General features: G+C 39.6%; 1 protein-coding gene and 1 long non-coding RNA gene across 2 annotated transcripts in view; one reads left to right on the forward strand and one right to left on the reverse strand.

The window, feature by feature from the left end:
- Positions 1 to 635: 635 nt before the first annotated feature.
- Positions 636 to 14,367, reverse strand: LOC108405590 (uncharacterized). The gene is made up of 3 exons (XR_001855224.3): positions 14,207 to 14,367; positions 13,568 to 13,676; positions 636 to 10,364 (listed from the first exon to the last, which is right to left on the reverse strand). It is a non-coding gene; the product is annotated as an uncharacterized lncRNA (long non-coding RNA).
- Positions 14,368 to 14,394: 27 nt separating this feature from the next.
- The window catches only part of SLC17A2 (solute carrier family 17 member 2), an 85,740-nt gene continuing 78,783 nt past the window's right edge, over positions 14,395 to 21,351 (forward strand). The window contains exon 1 of the mRNA XM_073224711.1: positions 14,395 to 14,689. Coding sequence (XP_073080812.1) covers positions 14,534 to 14,689 — 156 coding nt within the window. The 5' untranslated portion in view covers positions 14,395 to 14,533. The remainder of the gene's footprint in view (positions 14,690 to 21,351) is intronic.

Here is a 21,351-nt window from a genome sequence, read left to right on the forward strand (position 1 = left end):
AAAGTGCAGCAAGGTCAAGGAGCTACCTCGTCCTTTGTTCTGCCTATCTTAAGGACCCTTGTACAAGAAACATCTAGAATTTCTCATAACTACCTTGACATCCCATACCCCAAAACAACCAAAATTGGCAATTGTCCAGCTTCGGTTTATCTCTGCTAGTGCTGGTGTGTGGACGACGCGCTCACTCGATTTCCCTGGTGGCCTCATCCAAGCAGGGACGTTGGGTACTCGGGGCAGTACTGCTAAAGCGGCCATCTTTGAAATCACTACTTTCAGAAATGCTTTTGGGGTAATGTAATCAATAAAACCCTTGGCTCCACCACGCCCTCCGATGTGAGCCAGCTGTCCGTCCTTGGGAATGACGGTGATGCACCTGTATAAATGGCGTTGTCGAGAGCCCCACGAAGCCTTGCAAGCCTCTGGCAGCGCCATCCCAGCAGAGCTCGGATGGTGTGGGTTACTCTTGCCGGCGCAGTGCCTTATTCTGTGTCGGTTTGCAGGCTGTAAACTAGTTTCCGGTCATGGTCAGGACAGAAGAGCTTGGCTGCAATGGAGTTTTACAGCTAAATCAAAAGCCCTTACCCGGTTTCCCTATAGTAATAGAACGGGCCTGATTGGACATTTGAAAATCCCCTGTGCCCAGGTAGACCATACTTAACCGCGTGCAAGGTTTCAATCCTGGTGGTGGTGCTACAACACATTAGTTGACTGCGCAAAATTGCCTCCTAACGCTTTTGAAATTTACTTTTGGGGTTGAAATTTTAATGTTTTTACATCTGAGGAGCTATGTTTACTGACGTATACCCAACTCAGTAAAATTTATTTTTACGTATGCGCATATTTTTTAAAGTGACCTTTTTTCTCCATTGTTTTGCTTGGCTCCCTCCATCCCTTAAAGTCCTCCGTACAGACACTTGACATCCCTGCTCTCCCTCCGTCAAACTGGTATGTAGTAATGTTTTCCTTTGAATTCAGCTTTTTACCTACACCCATCCATACACACATGGTTTTCAGTTAGGGGTATTTGCAAAACGGTGAAATTATACGTATATGATTATCTGCATCTTGCTTTTTCTCTTTTAGAAAGTCTTTCAAATATCCTTTCACATCAAATCCTCTTTTCTATTGCCTTCTCGTGGAGTTGCATAATTTGCACCATTTTCTCATAAGCATTGATGTTTCCATTTACTGCTGCTGACCATGATGCTAAGGAGTTCGAACCCTGAAATTGCTTGATTACAGTGTATTTTAAATTTCAGCTGGAGCTGACAGGTCCTGAAAATAGCTCCCCTCTCTCAATTCCAACCATTAAAGAGGGGCCTTACTTATGTCCGTCTAAAGGGTGTAAAGTTATTTCACATTGCCTCTGATTTGCATTACCACAGCCACTGGTGCATCCTTTCTTTGGCCATTTGAGTATGTTGGGGAGGAAATTTCCTCCACCCCTCCAGGTTCTTCAAGCTGGTCTACAATGAAATTGACATGAGACAGAAGAGGAAAAAAAAAAACCCCAAAGTTTAATTCCCTACAAACCGGGAAGCCATACACGTGGATTGCAAAGACAGTCAGGAACAATGAGATATATATATAGGTCACCCTGAACCAAGGAGAAGTGGTTAGGGATCAGAGAGTTCAAAGGGAAAGTGAAGCAGTTCACAGGAATGTTAAAGGAGTAAATGTTTGGTTAAAAAAATTATGATGGGCTACACAAAAATCAACAGGGCACAGACGAATTTTAACAGATGTAGCCACATCCTTGTCTATCATGCCTAGTGTACATTATAATATAGCTATCTATGGTGATAGCTCTCCTCCTTGAGCATGCCTTCTAAATTATTTTTATGCATTGGAAGAGAGGGAGGTCAAAGTTTCAGTCTTTTGGGTTGTGATTATTCTCAACTCTGAGAAAATCTGCATGTCATAATGGCACATCTTGGGGCAGCCTGCTCCTTGACCCCTATAGTTTACCCTTAGAGAATTCCCATTTATCTCTTTGCTCATATTTTCATTGGGCAGTTTGTCTTTTTCTTGTTCCATTGTGGCTTTTGTTTTGTTTTATAATAGAAAAATGAAGTTTATACTCATCACCTGTATTGCAGATAGTTTTCTAATTTTGGCATTCTTCCCCTATATTTTCTTTATGGTGTATTTTCCATTTATATGTATTATATACAATGCATAAAATTTTAAATATTATATGTTTTAATTACAAATGTATCTTTTCTTTTTTAGCTTCCAAATTTCTACTCTTAATGTTAAGAAACTAAATTCTACCCCTCTATTATTTATTCAGCTTCCTAGGTTTTTCTAAAAATTTTGCTGCTTAAACAAAGAAATTTGGTCTCTAATCCATCTAGAATTTATTTTATGTAGTTCAAGATAGAGTCCAAGTTTACATTCTCCCAGATGGATAGCCAGTTGTTGTAATACCATTTTTTAAATATTCCATTTATTTCTTCCACTTAATTGAAATATACCATCTTTGTTAATAATCATTTCTTGTATACTGGATCTTTTTCTATAGTCTTACATTTTTATTGATGTCTCCATATAAGCCATGTACTGTTCTTAGTTCTATTCCTAATTATTTTATATGCTTGTTTCTGTTGTGAATGGCATACGCTCTCACTTCCATTTTTTAGATCTTACTAGGAAGAAATGTATTGGTATGTTGTATAAGCAAACTTACCAATTTCTATAATTCTTTATTCTTTAAAGAACATTTTTCCTAGTCATCAGCAAAATTTCTTTTTTTTTTCCTCAATGTGAATACCAACCATTTCATTTTTTTTGCGGGGGTGGGCTGCATTTGCTGGATTTGTGATCATACTGGCTTACAAGAGCTAACTGCTAAATTTTCAGGCATTTTGTGAGCTGGTTGTTTAAACTTTATGATTATTAAAAACTAAATAAACTTACAATTAAATAACTTACATAGAAAAAACAAAGTTAATAAATACCTACATCTAATATTTTACTATCATTATTCATGAGGTTGTTCACATCTCTTGTATCTGTGTGATGGAAAATGCACAGAGGCACACAATTGAGTATTTCTTCCCAGTTCCATGTTCAGTCACATTGATAGTTTGAAGTACGGCAGGAATAATTTCACAGAAATGGGCAAACACTAAAAATCAGGGTATTTTTGTTTTTGCTTTGAGTATGCGTGTGTGTGTGTGTGTGGTTTTTGTTTTCTTGAAAACTGTGAAGTATTTATCAACATACCACTAGTTTCTGACAGTGTTCTCAATAAATGCCTCCTAATAGGCTTTCTCTCACCCAGGTAGGGGCACAAACTACCAGAACAGGTTCTCATGTCATTCTCTCCATCTTCAGAGCTCCACATTGAACTTTACTAGGTCATAACAGTCTGAGAACAGCCTCCTAAAGTAGGAGTCTCTAATGAGTACTAGCGTCATTTAAACATCATACAGCTTCTGTTTGCTTTATAAGAAAACTTCATTACAGTTTATTGTGATTTGCAATTTCATAAGGTTTCTCACTTGGTTAGTCTACCTAATTTCAAATCCATAGTGGTTTTGATGTCATGTACCAGCCTCTATGAAGACCAAGAACTGGGATCACATTCTCCATACACCCTGACTTTAACTCCATTCAAGAATATGAACAAAGGTTAAAAAAAGTTTGGCCTGAGGCTGGGGGAAGGGGAGGGTGCAGAAACATCTTTTTGTGTTCTCTTTTACCCACAGGCCTGGAAATTTCAGTGTAGGTTGCAACTTTAGAAGGTAATAGAAGATATTAACACACAAACTTCAGGGAACCACAAAGCTCCTGGAGAGAAGAAAATCACCACCATCTAAAGAGTTTAGGACAAAGTGGAACATAAGAGGCAGTTAGGCCACAATTTCACTTTTAATATGTAGGAAATTGGACCTTCATTTCAGGACACCTTTGGTAGAGAGGTAAGGTACACACAAAATAGGCTGGAAATCTCCTTGAATGTCCTTGAGACCTTTACCCCTACCCACAGGGACTCTTCTTATTTTATGCCCAGATGTGGTTTAGTTCCTTGCATAAAAGCCTTGCCTCATCAATCAAGGGCCTCCTTCCACGGAGCTCAAAGGACTTGAGATATCTGAAGGGTACCTCTTGAGGTAGTGAGATTTCCAAGGGAGGTGTTTCTCCTTTCCTTGATCCCTAGAACCAGAACACAGCTGCCCTGTGGCAGATTTTAAGCCTGCAAGGTCTTCACTGGCATTGCAGACCAAGACTATGACCTTAGTGTCCAGCTATACCCAGCCTCAGCACTTCGATCTGAGAGCCATTACCACCATTCCTGCCCCTTCCACAAAACTAAACAAAAATCATATAGTTTGTCATTTTGTTACTTTGTCTTTTCTCATCTGAACTCTCCTCACCCCTTTTCTTTAAAATCCAAAGAACTGCACATCTTTCAAGGCCCTGAATAAGCTTCATAAACTTTTACTAAACCCACAGCCTCTAAAACCTGTTGAAACTTTGGTATATGTTGCCATTCCTTGTTCACCAATTATTTAATTATTGATCAATATTGCTTCCTTAGTGTTAGGATTGTAGATCTATATTTCTTTTTCTGTGGAGTAGACCAAGTAAGGCAGAAATGAGGGCAAAAAAAAGTCATAGTAATACTAGGAAAGATGACAAATGATTATAGCCACAGAGTAGCAGTGAAACTGGAGAGAAATGATGAGTTTAAGGAATTAGAAGGTAGAAGCAACACTCCGATGCCAGGATGAGGAAGGTGACACAGTCAAGGATGAAACCACGGTTTTTAACTGGCGTAAGCTGGTTGACTGGAACATTCCTTCGTGAAGAATGGGAACACTGAAAGAGCAGCTGACATGGAGAGCAGAAATGAGAGTCAGATCACGTTTAAATGTGATTTCTGAAACACCAAGATGAGTAGAGGGCCTGAGACAGGTGCTGAGATGCCCAATATCCATGGTGCAGCTAGGCCTCAGGGTGTGTCCATCTGGGTACAATCATGAGGCAGAAACCATACTGAAATTTACCATGAAGAATTTTATGTTAATGTTGGTTAATTAGTTATTTGAATTATTAAAGGACAAAAGCAGAAAGAGGACTGAAATACCAAAAGGAGAGTAACAGCCTGTCCATTCCTTTGTAAATAACCCCTTTGTTATTTTCTTTGCAGTTAAAGACTTGGTCTCAGTTAAGCGTGTTAAGAATCCTAATTTGGCACTCTTCAATTTTACAGGACTCAGAGTAAAAGACGCCAAATACAATTCAGTCAAGAAGTTCACATTGTGATTGCACCGTTGTGACTGCTTCTACCCTCCCCGTGAAGGTGGGAGGTAAAATAGCAGCTGAAAATGGGTGCTGGTGGGGGCCAAAGCTCTGAGAGGAGAAACAGTTGCTATATAATATAGGTTCCATGAGAGCAGAGGCTGCTTGTTCACCACTGAATCCTCAATGCCTACATAACACAAAATGGGTACTTTACTAAGTATCTGTTGAATGAGTAAAGTGGAAATACAACAGATCTGAGAAACTCAGGAATGGTGGGCAGTAAAGAAGACCTTCATGGCCAAGATTTATATTGGCCAAAAAATTCAAGGTTAGGTGTTTTTCATCAGCTTTGCTTAACCATCTGGGTACAGGTGAGAAGAGACAACAGTTTATTACCAGTTCAGAAAGACGATGAGCCAACACAGTGGCTAAAGTAATGAGCAAGGGAGGCCTGCTGCTGAGGAAGGAAAGTAGAGATGGGAACAGATAAACTCTGCAGCAATTTTGTCTAAGTCCTCTGCACATATTCCCACATCAGAGCTAACTCACTTTTCAACCATCAGTAATATTTTGTTACCCACTTTATGTCTATTTTCCCATACTTACACTAAATTGTTATTACTTCTCCTAAGTGATTATGCAAGTAACCAAGAGTGAAACAGCTATGACTTCCACTTTGAATTACAAATGTAGGGGGAAGTCATCCAGGAACAAGCAAAGTTACTCTTTAACAAATGCCAGGATCCTTGCTTATGTGATTCTAATCTGCACTCTGGCAACATCATAAAATAAAATTGTCTTGAATTTTCAGACTGAAGGAATAAATTGAGAAGTCAACAGTCCTGAAGCTGGAAATCCCACTGCCTCATTAAGAGATTGCTCTCTGCTTAGGAGCTGGGGGTCTCTGCTGGTCTCATTGGGATCTCAGGGCTCTTCCCTCCCTTCCTGACATTCTGAGAAAGGAAGCAAGCCAATTAATTCCTCAAGAAAGAGCCATCCATGTTCCTCCTGAAATGTTCATAATATTTTTAAATTATTGCTTGTGACTAATTTAAGCTCTTTATGGGCTTGCCTTGTGGTCCACAACACTAAGCACAGTGCGTGCCTGGGAGTGTGAGGGCTGTGAAGTTCACCATTTCCTTTAGAGCTTGTGCTAAACTCTCAATTAAAACAGAGGGAACCTATTTCAGGGGAAGAGACTCTCACTGCTTGCAGAGCTCTTCATATGGTACAAGATATAGGACAGACTCAAAACCCTTTGTGTATATTCAGCACATGCTGCTTTTCATCTCCATCCTGAGTTTCTAGTCAGTTTCCCTCCACCTTCTCAACCCCCTTTCTCCAGCTCACAATTTTCTCTCATATCTCCACCAATAAAAGAGAGGCCTTCCCAACCATACCCAGCAACCTACTCCAGAATATATGCAGAGAATGTTTTTAAAAGGTAAAATTCAGAATGAGATATACAGCTGAAGGGAATAAGCCTATTCTTCTAGACTACGGGGTACAGGGCTTCAAGAAAGCGAAATATGAGCCCAAAAGGAAGTATTCACCTGGAGTAAGAGAGGACTTACAGCATGAAGGTTTTTTCAGTGTGCCCAGAGTTGCCCAGCAGAGGGAGGCCTGTCGCTGATAGCAGGCTGACCACAGAATTAGAGAAGGCTCACAATGGAGGCCTTCAATAACCATCCTGTGCATTATTCCTAAGCACTTTGAAAAAAATGCTACCCATTCAAAAAGGCTTTTTTTAATTCAGAAAAAAATGAGTAACTATACTTTTCTACATTAAATTCTAATTTTTATAAATCTGCACATATATTTTCCAATTTGTCATAGAACATATTCAATTTTGTTTTTTGCTTTCTGTGGATAAAATGAGAATTCTTGTGGCCAGGATTCTCACCTGGCCCTGGTTAACTAGCTCACTGCACACCTGTGGGCCACACATGGCTGTTGACTCTATATAAAGAGCTCCGCCCAGTGCCCTGGTTGCCACATGGTGGCAGGGCTGCAAGGCTGCAGGAGAGCAGAGCAGAGGCTGGGGTGGTGGCAGCGCCGAGGACAGAGGCCCAGAGGACGGCTGTGCGGGATGACTGTGCAGAGAGGCCCAGAAGACGGCTGTGTGGGCAGAGGGGCCCAGAGGCAGAGACCGGCTTGCTGCATGCACACTTGCTCTGAGTGAATAGGATTCTAGTAACTGACCTGCCACCTGGAATAAAGTTGGGTATATCCCTTTCACCCCAAGAACGTTTTGCTGTCAATTTCTTTGGTCACATTGAATCCATAGCAAACTTGCCTGGGGCTGAAAGCCATTGGCAAGACACTTTCTTAACCATTTTTACTAATTTGTATGTTCATAATAATCATTATTTCTGCTAAATAATTCCTCAAACTTCTTAGTATAACTAATTCAGATTCACTCATCTGTTTTGTTAGAACCAATTCCAGAACATTTTGGTTACCCTAACTAATTTTACAATTAATACATTCCTGATATGGAGTACTGGCTATTTTAGAATTGGTTTCTTCAAATATCTTCCAAAGTTCTGGCCATTTATAAAGTTTTCACCACATTACTGTATTGACTCTATCAGATTTTCCTAATTTAAAAAGCCATAAACTATATTTGAATTAGGAGATTAAGCCCACAACTTCAAAGTAGTTACGAGTAGAAATAGTCTCCCAAGCTTATTTAAATTTTGTTTGTTATATACATGTCTAAGAAATGCTGACATAACCCCCTCTTTTTTTCCCAAAATACATGTTTCTACTTTAATAGGACAAGTATTTTATCAGATTTATGTTAGCTAGATTTGTTTGGGAAATATTAAAAAGTTCCCAAGCAAACACATTTTTCTCTTAAACTTTACTATTAAGTAAAGGAAATATAAGGGCTTCCTATGTTATAAATACGGTTTTTGCTCTTGTTATCAAATATACACATTAGGTTTCAACTGATTTGAAGGTTTGTGAAATTTTGTTTGGATTATTACATAATTCACAAAGGCAATAGCTAGTTTGAAAATACTGACAGTTCACACATTATCAGACACAGAAAGCTTGCTAAGCTTTTGTTTCTCTGTCTTCCAAACACTGAAACACACAAAACCTTCCCAGCTGTTAAAACTTTCACTACCTTGTCTCCCATATTTCAGCAGGACATAACAATAAATAACTGATTTCATGTTGGTGGAGTTCCCACTGACAGTTCTGGCTTTCTCTTTAAATATGGCTAAGTTCCTCTGGTAAAAGTAACTCCCGATATGGTGGAGGAGATCTGTAAAAGCCAATGTGCAGAACTGGGAAGAGAATTAACTACAAAACCCAGGAGAGACTTCCTCAAAAAGCAACACTCTCTGGAGAGTTGATTCCTGGGGCATGCAAGAAGAGGATGAGGCAGAAGGAGTTCCTTTCCCACACAACACAGTCCCTGTGGGTGGATTGTGGGTATGGTAAAAGGGATGATCCTGAGCACCTGAGGTTCTAGAGGAGGGGGCACCAAGCAGACTGTGGAGAGAATCATGACCAGAAAGTGACAAGAAAGGAAAGAAATGAGGATGTAAAGCTTCATCTGATTATCTGGTCTCAGGATTTCCAGAGAAACTGGGCCTAGTAGTCTAGCGAGGTAAGTTCCTAAGCTTCTTTTACAGAAGAGGTCTCTGGGAGAACTCTGCCCAGTTAGTATCAAGCAACTTCCACCCTGTACTACATCACTCTCCTCTTTTCCTGGCTTTACATTTCATCTGAGTAGTAACTATGTAATCACAGAACCTTGGCTGTGTACCTGTAAAGCTCCTTAAAGATGACCCCTTCTAACCCCTTGTTCAGCAGATTAAGAAAAAATACAATGAGTCATGCAAGATACCCAGGCAGTTGTGACATTTTTATAAAGGTTACCTTAAGTATAATTTATAAGCACTGCTTGTTTGCGTAATAACCACATGGTACAATAATATTTATATATTTTAAATATGTATAATACAAAGTTATAGAAAGTAGATCTGGTATAATTCTATTCTTTACACAGGTTTCCTAGTTCAATCATATTATAAACAGCTGCCTAAATTTATGTTTATAACATTAAGAAGCTTGAGAAAATACGGAGGACATATGTGGATAGATAAAGGGAGGAAGAGGGAAGATAACTGCAGGAAGGAGATGGGAAAGGGCTAATGACAGGGTTAGGAATAAACTCTATTTAAAGAGGGACTTGTGAACAGGAAAGTGTAAGCAAGGAATCCATACAACTAAAGCCATAGGAGAGAGACGGTTGATGTTACATGGTAATTGGGTGAGTTAAAAGGCAATAGGGAGTGGTAAGGCTTAGGGCATACTGGAGAGCACACTTAACATCCAAACTTTTTAAAACACTGTACCCAACCACATATCTTCCTGACTACCAGTACCACAGCTCTACAGATCACCTAATAGGCAAATTCTCAATCCCTGGTAGAGGCTTAAGCATTAAAGGTCTTAGACTAGTACATCCATTCAACAAATATTTACTGTGCCTCTACCATGAAATAAGGTACTGTATTAAGCCAACAATCTAATCTCCATAAAACTTAATTTCCTCGTCCATCAAATGGAGATGTTAATCCCTGATTTACCCACCATTCTGAGCCCAGTCTTTTGTGACTGCAGTAGGTAGAGCTTTTTCTCAGTTTCTCTAAATAGTGCTGCCAATCTCTGGTGGGTACTGGCATGACCCGGGGACCTACCTCCCTCAGCGGCCTACCTCTGCACCACTGCTCTGCTCTTCTGCAAGGCCTTCATTTACCCTGTGAAGTCTTACTGCACTCAGCCTGCTCTGCTTGTCTTGATCTGCTTTGCCTTACATATCTGTGAAGGTCTTTTCCTTATTATCCATGTCCAAGATATTATGAGAATCTAGAATTCAACCTAAACCACACTGAGTGCTGGAGAATAAAAGAAGTAGATTACAATGGGGACTTAGAAGTGAATATTAGAGAAGACTTCTCTCCAAATCCACTGGGGGTGACTGTTCTCCAGTGGTGACTCAGAGATGCAGCTCCTTCCATCCTATGGCTTGTCCATCTTCAGGTCACTGCTCCCAAGGATGCCCTGTGATGGTCTCTAATCTAGGAAGCCTGAAGAGAAAAAAAGGTATGGAGTATTGTGACTGGTAGGTGGAAGTGTGGGAGGGTCCACATCACTTTTGCCCACCTACTATAAACCAGAACTCAGTCACTTCGCCACACACACTGACAAGTAAGGCTTAGCAGGAGTCTAAATTTGAATCCAGAAAGAAAAGGAAAGGGACTGTAGTAAATATGTGATAGTCCATGACATAGGTGCTTTGCTGACTATATATATATATATGGCTTGTCTCCCCTTCCTACTATGTTACAGGATTTATCCCCAGATTGGGTTGGTATTGGGACTTTAAGACAATAATGAGCCAATGCAGCACCTTGAGCATAGAACCAACAGATAAAATGATGCATAAGTCAAACAATGCAGATGATTATGAATCATGTCAATGAAAGAAATATAGTAACTGAAGTCCCTTTTATGAACAGTAAACTACACAAATTTAAATGTACAGCTTGATGAGTTTTGACAAATGTATATTTGTATGCCACACCACCCTAACCAAGATACAGAATATTCCTGTGACCCCAAGTTCCCTTAGGCACCTTTGAAATCAATTCAGTAAGACCTAAATAAATGGAGAGACATACCATATTCACAGATTAGAAGGCTTAAAATTATCAAGACATCAATTCTCTCCAAATTAATATACAGCTTTAATACAATCCCAATGAGAAATGCAGCTGGTGTGTTTTTGTTTTTGTGGTAGAAATGTCAGGCAGAAAGACAGACATGAGCAGGGTGGGGAGAGAATAAAGCCAGTAAAGCCCACTAAAAGGGACTCAAAAAGTTAGCCAGAAAAGACTCACAGAGTGAATTAATTAGCTGAAGTTTCAAAGGGCAGGGAAATGGAACAAGGGTCAAGCCACTGTTAAATCTACTTACCCAGTTTATTCTTTAACTTAATCTATATGCTATTCTTCCTCTTCTTCCACCCCTTTAATCAATTAAGTAACTATAACTGGGACAGGAGATGAACCTCCAAAGTGCAAATAAAACTATGTGGATAAAGAATGCCGAGATCTAGACCAACACAGTCACTTAAATAACCCTATTATTAAGACTAAACTTCAAAGGAATTATCAATCACTTGTATACATCATGCCTTAAGCTGTTACCCAAAAGGCCCTATAAAAACTCAAACCCTAAACCCTTAAGCATGCTTCTTCTCTGAGGTTGCCCATACTCCCTTTTCTTCAAGTGTGCATTTTTGCCTTAAATAGACTTCTTACTGCTCAACTTACTACATTTTGTCTCTGCGCTCTTCCAGTGGTAGGCTTCTTTGTCACTTTGCTATTTCAAACACTTAATAGAAAGAAGCAAGTCCACCCAAGAGCCACAGAAACATGTCCACATCTTGATGTATATACAAGTGTTTATACCAGCTTTTTTCATAATGCCATAAATTAGAAGTGACCCAAATGTCCATCAACAGGTGAGTAGATAAACGAATTGTATTGTATCCATAAAATGAAATACAGCAATAAAAGGGAACAAACTATTTATACATGCAATGACATAGATGAATCTCAAAAACATACTGAGGAAAAAAAAACAGATACAAAAATACATATGATACAAATTCCATTCATATGAAATCCTAAGAATGGGAAACCTACGCTGTAATAACAGAAAGCAGATCAGTGGTAGCCTGGGGCCAAGGGTATGGGGAGCTGGGGGGCAGGGGAATCTACCTAAACTGATGGATATTCTATATCTTGACTATGGTGGTAACTCCATGGGCATATAAAATTTGTTGAATTGTATAATTAACACTGGTGCCTTTTACTCTGTACAAATTATTCCTTAGTAAAGTTGACTTTTTATTAAAATATTATTGGCTAGAATTAACTGGCATTCACATCAAATCAAACGAAAATTTTAGCTATATCCCCATATCATGCACAATAATTCCAGATCTAATAAAGATACAGATCATAAAAAAAATCTTTTAAAATTTCATAAGAAAATAAGGAAATATTTTTTACCTCAGGGAAGGGCAGGCTCCTCTAAATCAGATACAAAAATTATATACTATTAAATTTTAACCCAAAATTAACAATTCCTATAAAACAAAAGGCACTGTAATCACAATTAAGGTATATACAATGCACTTGTAGAAAGTATATGTTCACACATCACTCAGGATTAGAATCCAAAATACATAAAGACCACTTAAAAATCAGTAAAGAAAAGCAACCCAAAAGAATACTAGACAAAGATATATCAACAAATGGCATTAGAAAGTACAAAATGACCAATAACTTGCAAAAGGCAAGGAAATGCAAATTAAAACAGTTTGCAAGAAACAAAAAAATAAGAAATACTGGAAGGTAATCAAGAGCTAAAGCAATTAGATACAGGAATTGAACATATGAAAAGAAGGCAGAGCCGATAAATGGGGAGAGGACAGATAGTTTGTAGATGGTGACACAGCAATAAAAAACATTAAACTGGATCCCAACCTATCATCACCTACCAAGGTGGAATTGGAATGAATTAAGTTGCCTAAAAGTATAAGGTAAACTCTCAAGTTTGTAGAAGAAAATAAAACAGAACTTCTAAAGTAGATCCTGCAGGCACAAGCCACAGTCAAATTAATTTTATTATGTTAAGGTTTTCTGTCCAATTAAAGGACCTATGACAAACTTCAACACACTTGTGAGAAGATACTAGAAATATCAAGAAACGACAAAGGATTAATAGCTAGACTATAACAACATCTGAAAAATCAACAAAAAATTCTCATTTCCTCAACAGAAAAACTGACAAAGGATATTACCTGGCAGTATACAGCTGAGAAAACAGAAATGCTAAGTTATTTCAAGATATTTACAACTCACTAGTTCTAAAAATGGACAAATAAAACAAAGGAGCTACTACTTTACTCCCTATTTGGCACAAATTCAAAAGCTAGATTAATAACAAGGGTTGGCAAGGACATGGTACCCAAAAATTGGAACATTAAAAACTCTCACGTGCTAGTGCGAAATTCTAGATGCTGGAAGCCACCTGGCAGCACTCAGTAATTGTTGGAATCTGGGAGTCCTTCATTGGGATGGTGAAAAGATACAATGGATGAAGGTAAGGGGAAGTGATGCACATCCCAGAGTACTCCTCCTTAGATAAGTCAGACAGCAACACGGATCTTTAAACAGGCTGAAAGGTCTTAAAAATATCTTAGAAATAGTGAGATCACCTGATAGCTCTCCTCCACTGTGGAAATACGCAACGTAAATGTTCACCAACAAAGAAACATAAGAATACATCATTTGTTTTTTCAAGGTGATGTTCTCAGCTGCATATATCTACATAGATAAACGAAATCAATTACCACGTGGGGAAAAAAGTAAAAGACAAAAGGTGAGATACAAAAGGTCAGTGCAGAAAGGCAGGACTTGATACTGCCTTTCCTTTCCTTAAATATTCATTTAAATGTATCATAATGCATCTAATACTTGGGGAAGGACTTTTTAATATTTTTAATAAGAACAGGTACCGGAAGAATACAACTCATCTTCAGGAGTGTGACTGCCCCTGAGGGGGATAGGCGAGGAATTCTTCTTTCAGCTTAACTGGCTACGTTGTTTCTCAAAAGGCAATTTGAAGCAAACACTATCAAAAGTTAACTTTAAAAATCTGGGGGTGTGGCTAGCCAGGTTTCCATTACACTACTTTTTGTATTTTTCTATTTGAAGTCTTTCATAGGAAAGCCCAGTAACCGCAGACCACAGGTAAGGGCCACTAGGGGGCAGTGGGAGTTCTGGGGCTCCGCACCAGCCTCACCCTGCCCTCCTCACGCCCCACCTTGGGGTATTTCTTCCCGGGTGACACAGACCTGGAGTCTCTATCACCTGAAGGATCCACCAGGATTGGCTCCTTTCCCAGAACTTTAGTCCTTTGATGGAAACGAGAAAAACATTAGCGCACCCCGGCCAGTGGAGCCACAGGTCACAGCTTCCGGGTCTCAGACCGTCCCAAGGCTGAGGGAGTGACTATCAGGTGAAAGGACATTAGGTCTGCGCAAAAGGAGCCGGCCAGTCAGAGACGCCAGAAAACAAGCCTCGTGACGTGCGCGGCAGAGCCGCTGACGTCTGTAGGGGGCGGAAGTAGCCGCGGAGGCCGGGGGCGGTGCCGGCGTTGTGACAGGAGCGTGTCGGGAAAAATGGCGGCGCCCTGGCTGCCGCTCGGAGCGGGACGCGTGGTGAGAGGGTGGAGTCCATCCCTCATCGGAAACCGCGAACTGGGAGGCACTGTTCTAGGAGGATGTGAGGGATTTAAGTTACAGACCATTTCCCTGCCAGTCAGTGACGGATTTCAGGTAACAGGATAAAGCTTTGATTATAAAAATGTTTTTCGTTTTTATGTGCCGCTGACTCCAGGATCCAGTATCGCGCGGTCTCCTCCGCAGCGGTCGGTTGTGGACTCTGGGCTGTCGCCACGAGCCAAGCACTCTCCCGAGTCTTCACAACCTCTGCGTGCTTGCTGCTCTCCGTGCGCGTCTCATAAGTAACTGAATTTTGAATGTGGGAATCAAATGAGAGATGGGTTGTTCTCACAGAGGAACGAAACATGAAAAGGCCAAAGTGACACCTGGAGAGAAGAGGCCCTTTCAGTGTCACTTAGAAAGAACCCTCTGGCTGGGCTTCCCTCATTCACATCCCTTTTGAATTTGTCCGGAGCAGGCCAGGCTTCAGTATGTTATTAACAGCACTCCAGATGACCAGAATGTGCTGCAGGTGGTAAGAACCCTGATGTGGGCCAGGTCCCACACACTAGTGAATGTTTGTCATCTCTAAAATTCAGTTGATATTTTTTTGGAGCAAGGAGGCCCAGAGAAGGGGTGGAATTACCCAGGATCTCACAATGACTAAGTGATGGTGGCCCAAGAATTCCTCTTTAGCAGGTCATATATTTGAAAGTGCTTCACAATGATTTTCTAAGTTAACAAAAAAGCCTATGTAAAGTAAATTCTAACCGAAATAAGCAGACAAGAGGCAACAAACGGCCAGGCAGTTTATTTGAGTGCAATTCCCAGGTGATGTTCCCCAGTCTGGCTATTACAGGCTGGGGAAGAAATGCTCAGCAGGGCAGACAGCGAGTTTTTAAAGAAGGTAGTGGGGAGGCAAAGCTTAGATTTACAGCGGTGTGAGGATTGGCTAGCCTAAGGCACATTTTTCAGGTTAGGAGGGGACAGCAGCCAAGGACTTTGGCACATCATCAGTGTCCCGCGTGCTCACCCCTCCCTCTGGTGCCTCCAGCCTTACATTCCAGCCTTTTGGTTATAATGGGCACCGACTCGATCTGGCTGCTTCATGCTGAGAGGGGGCGCAGTAAAGGGTGTAGCTAGGTTTCCATCGCTGGTCAGTTGAGAGGGCCTCGGAAGGTTGGCACTTCTATTCTGGGTTTCATTTCTATTACTATTTTCAGTTTTGTGGTTTCTAGGCAAGATAGAACAAATTGTGTTATTAGGTTAAGTAGCAACATGTGGAGTTGGATTTTCTGGAAGGACAAACTTGATGAGATTAAGAATGCATGGCTGAATATGAAAACTAGAAATATGAAGAGTCTAATTGAGAATCATAGCCAGGTGTCATGGAGAAACTAGAATTCTGGATCAAGTTTACATCTCAATGACTAGTATTAGGATTTAGTATAGATAAGACTGCATTATTGAAACAATACTTTTCTCTAAAATCACCCTCATTTTTATTAGAAGTAGCCAGATTAAGAAAATAAGTAACAGTTGGCTTGATTATTTGCATAAGTGCAGCAAGAAGAGTAATTGATTACATGGGGTCTTTTACATGTGCTTTGCTGGAACTTTTTGTAAAGAATTTCAGATTGAACTTTTAAGGGCTTCTTGAGGCCAGAAAGCCAAGCCAGACTTGCTATCAGGTTGTGCCTGCAGTACCTGTAGATTTGGGTGAATTCTTCTCTTCTTGAGGTTCTCAAGACATTCCCTGAGGTTCCTGCACCTGCCCAGAAGTGACCTTCCTTACTCACCTGATAAGGCTGCTGGGAACTCTGTAAGCAAGGTACCAGGCCAGTTCTTCTAAGGGGCTTTGTTGACTTTATAAAGTCAATCTTAGTTCCTTAAAGCTGTCTGTTCATATCTGAGTTTATGCACGTGTCTCTCAGGTATGGCATTCCAGTCGAAGCCTTAGTAGAATAACCTGTGTTTTTAATTGGTCCTCTTACAAGGAAAGTAGATTCTTATTGAACTTATGCAAATAAACATACTTCCATGAGATATAAAAATAGTCACTGAGAGTTTTTAAATTCTGGAGGGATCAGATAGAGAGAAAAATAAAGCTTCAATTCTGCTTACAAAGACAATCATTTACTAAACTGTTGTCAGCTTAAGAGAAAAAGCTTAAAACACTTTATCAACAACATTTGAAACAAAAAGCCACAAAATCATCTTCCTTAGTTTACTTAATCCTATGTAACAAATACCTGTTCTGCTGAAATCTAGTTTTTTACTAGTTTAGAGTAATAAAACAGTGAGCATAGATGACAAAAGACTTACAAATGACAATGATTAAAGATCTAATGGTAGCTTATTCTAAGACAGTTGTCATAGGGAAATTTGGATATTTCTGTAACACAAAACATTCAGTAACAAAGTTAAGCATCATTCTTTTTGACAGTGCTTTCTAGGTAAATATATATCAGATAAATAAGCCAAATTAGGCAAATATTTTTCCCAACGAGGAGAAAAAAATTTTCTGACATGTTCCAGGGGACCTCTGGAAAATATCAGAGGTAAACTAGAGGTAAAAGCACTTTTTTGAATTTGATTTTGGAAAGTTGTCAGAAGAAAGTTTCTTTGGCATTTGCTTAAATAGGATTATAGGTTGCCATGAAGAAATACTTATCCATTCAACTAGAATGACAATAAAAGATTTTAAAGGGAAATAGAGAAGGTTACACAGTTATTAGCAAAGTTTAACATTTAGTCTTGATATTAGAATCTCATTTTCTTAAATACTTAGACAATTCATTGAGATTTTAAGCATGAGAAACTATTTTTATAAAACAATTAGAAAGCCTTTTGCAATCTTTCAACATTAAGAGCAGACTAAGTTTAAGAAAATTTTGTCTTTTTAATTGAAAACAAAATTCTAATTTTGCTCTGTACTTGATATCAAGACTCACTTGCTTTAATTTCACATAGCATGACTATATTAATTTTTTCACAAGCTTTCTACAACTTTCTTTTTACATTCAGTGTTCTTTCTTTTTAAATAAATAGCTGCACTTTAGAACAATTACCTTCTTTTACCCTCAACAAAACGAATTTCCATTTTTTATTCTTTCTCTTATTAAAACACACATCTTTAGCATACAGAAATATTTTCCTTATTAAGTAGTTTTCATTAGAACTTAAAACTATTACTTTAACTTTTAGTGAACACTGAAAAATAGGCCACCGTAAACTGTTACACTAGCATTCTTCAGATTGAAACATCTATGAATGTATATTATCATTTTTGGAAATGTGCTTTATAGCACAATTTCTTATTAGGCACAAAATATGTCTATATAACTTAGCAAACTTTAAGAATTTTGGTTATTACAAAAATTCTCAGGCTGTTTGCATATTTATACTGTTATACATTAATACAGTATTACTATTAAGATGTTTATTTGCTACAATTGTTTACTTATTTTTAGCAACCATGCTAGATTATTTACAAAACTTTTACCAAACATCAGACAAAGTCAAGCTTTTCTTTAAGCATCTTCTTGAAATGTTTAACAGATAACATCAACTTAAATGACTTTAAGTGAACTTAGGCACCTGAAACCATAAGGACATGTCTGTTTCAGTTAAACTTAAATTAGCATTAATGCTTAATATTTTTTATTAGATTTTCTGGAAGTTTTAGAATTTCCAATGTTCATAAGTGCTTGTTTTTAAATAAATTTTTATTAATACCATCTGGAGGTAGGAAAATATTTTTCATTTACACACTTAGACAGACATACAAATTGAGACATAATGACTACAGTTAGCAACACTTTTCATATAAAAACATATACACAGACAGACAAACCGATATAAAGATTTGAGTTACTGATATTTAATTGCTTTCTTTCCTTTTTAGCTTGTCCGTGGCTTCCAGAATCGGAGGGTGGAAGGAGTGTGTTCTGGTGGGGGACGAGGGTGGTGAAGGTGGAAGGAGAGGGGGAGGGAGGTGCAGACACCGGAAGAGGAGAGGAGCAGGAAAGCGGCATGGCTGGGAACAAAGGACCTGAAGATGGCAGCGACGCGGGGGAGGACAAAGAACTTAAAGGTGGTGGCGGAGGGTGGGTAGCGAGCTGAGAGAGGTGGGAGACAAAGGTCCTCTGGCGGATCTGAAAAGGAAGAAGGACTGGGCAGAGTAAGAGGCTGACAATCCTTAACTGGAGATCGGGCCAGGAGAACCTGAGTTGTGGAACACTTAACATAAAGGCCTGGGCAGGAGCGCAAGGTCCAAAAAGCCTGTCCATAAAGGAATTTCACCCTACTTTCTGCTCCGGTGGCAATAATTAGTGAAGTCGGTGAGGAGGCCAAAATCGAAAGTTCCCTCAGGGGGCCAGCAAGATTGACTGTCCAAGGGATACTGAGGCCCGGCCTCAGAGAAAAGAAAGACCAGCTTCCGTTTGCGAACTTCCTGGGACAACTATAGAGTAGCCAAATTAGAAATGAGATACTGCAAAGGGGTCTGAGCCTCTGCTTTTGAGGGCTGGTTCCCCATGTCTGTGCCACTCCCCAACTAATCCTGCTGAGAGGAGCGCCCAGTGTCCCAAGCACGCCAAGTCAGAGGAGATGTCCTGGGAGCCTGGGTGAGGGACGTTTCCCACACCGCAGGGCCACCGATGGGCCAGATGCCCGCAGAGGGTGGGCCAGATGCCCAAGGGGCCGGATACCCTGACCTGGACGTAGCTACAATTTTTAAAAATCATTTTGTTATCATTAATCTATAATTACATGAAGAACATTATGGTTACTAGACTCCCCCCTTCACCAAATCCCCCCACCAAAAAACCCCATTACAGTCACTGTCCATCAGCGTAGTAAGATGCTGTAGACTCACTACTTGTCTTCTCTGTGTTGCACATCCCTCCCTATACCCTCCCCACATTATACATGGTCATCACAAGGCCCCCTTTCTTATTCCCTGCCTTTATCCCTCACTTACCCCCTACTGCCCAGTCCCTTTCCCTTTGGTAACCATTAGTCCATTCTTGGGTTCTGTGATTCTGCTGCTGTTTTGTTCCTTCAGTTTTTCTTTGTTCTTATACTCCACATATGAGTGAAATCATTTGGTACTTATCTTTCTCCGCCTGGCTTATTTCACTGAGCATAATATTCTCTAGCTCCATCCATGTTGTTGCAAATGGTAGGATTTGTTTTCTTCTTATGGCTGAATAATATTCCATTGTGTATATGTACCACATCTTCTTTATCCATTCATCTACTGATGGACACTTAGGTTGCTTCCATTTCTTGGCTATTGTAAATAGTGCTGCAGTAAACATAGGGGTGCATCTGTCTTTTTCAAACTGGAGTGCTGCATTCTTAGGGTAAATTCCTGGAAGTGGAATTCCTGGGTCAAATGGTATTTCTATTTTGAGCATTTTGAGGAACCTCCATACTGCTTTCCACAATGGTTGGACTAATTTGCATTCCCACCAGCAGTATAGGAGGGTTCCCCTTTCTCTGCAACCTCGCCAACATTTGATGTTTGTCTTTTGTATGGTGGCAATCCTCACTAGTGTGAGGTGATATCTCATTGTGGTTTTAATTGGCATTTCTCTGATGACAAGCGATGTGGAGCATCTTTTCATGTGTCTGTTGGCCATCTGAATTTCTTCTTTGGAGAACTGTCTGTTCAGTTCCTCTGCCCATTGTATAATTGGATTATTTACGTTTTGTTTGTTGAGGTGCATGAGCTCTTTATTTATTTTGGATGTCAACCATTTTTCGGATCAGTCATTTATGAGTATATTCTCCCATACAGTAGGGTAACTTTTTGTTCTATTGATGGTGTCCTTTGCTGTACAGAAGCTTTTCAGCTTGATATAGACCCACTTGTTCATTTTTGCTTTTGCTTCCCTTGCCCAGGGAGATATGTTCATGAAGAAGTCACTCATGTTTACATCCAAGAGATTTTTGCCTGTTTTTTTCTAAGAGTTTTATGGTTTTGTGACTTAGATTCAGGTCTTTGATCCATTTTGAATTTACTTTTGTGTATGGGGTTAGGCAGTAATCCAGTTTCATTCTCCTACATGTAGCTGTCCAGTTTTGCCAGCACCACCTGTTGAAGAGACTGTCATTTCCCCATTGTATGTCCATGGCTCCTTTTTCATATATTAATTGACCATATATGTTTGGGTTAAGGGTTAATATCTGGGGTCTCTTTTCTGTTCCACTTGTCTGTGGCTCTGTTCTTGTGCCAGTACCAAACTGTTCTGATTACTGTGACTTTGTAGTAGAGCTTGAAGTTGGAGAGCGAGATCCCCCCACATTACTCTTCCATCTCAGGATTGCTTTGGCTATTCGAGGTCTTTGGTGTTTCCATATGAATTTTGAACTATTTGTTCTAGTTCATTGAAGAATGTTGTTGGTAATTTGATAGGGATTGCATCAAATCTATATATTGCTTTGGGAAGGATGGCCATTTTTGACGATATTAATTCTTCCTAGCCAAGAGCATGGGATGAGTTTCCATTTGTTAGTGTCCTCTTTAATTTCTCTTAAGAGTGTCTTACAGTTTTCAGGGTACAAGTCTTTCACTTCCTTGGTAAGGTTTATTCCTAAGTATTTTATTCTTTTTGATGCAATTGTGAATGGAACTGTCTTCCTGATTTCTCTTTCTATTAGTTCATTGTAAGTTTATAGGAAAGCCAGATTTCTGTGTGTTAGTTTTGTATCCTGCAACTTTGCTGTATTCCGATATCAGTTGTAGTAGTTTTGGAGTGGAGTCTTTA

This window comes from Manis javanica, chromosome 16, assembly GCF_040802235.1.
Source record: "Manis javanica isolate MJ-LG chromosome 16, MJ_LKY, whole genome shotgun sequence".
NCBI lineage: Eukaryota > Metazoa > Chordata > Mammalia > Pholidota > Manidae > Manis > Manis javanica.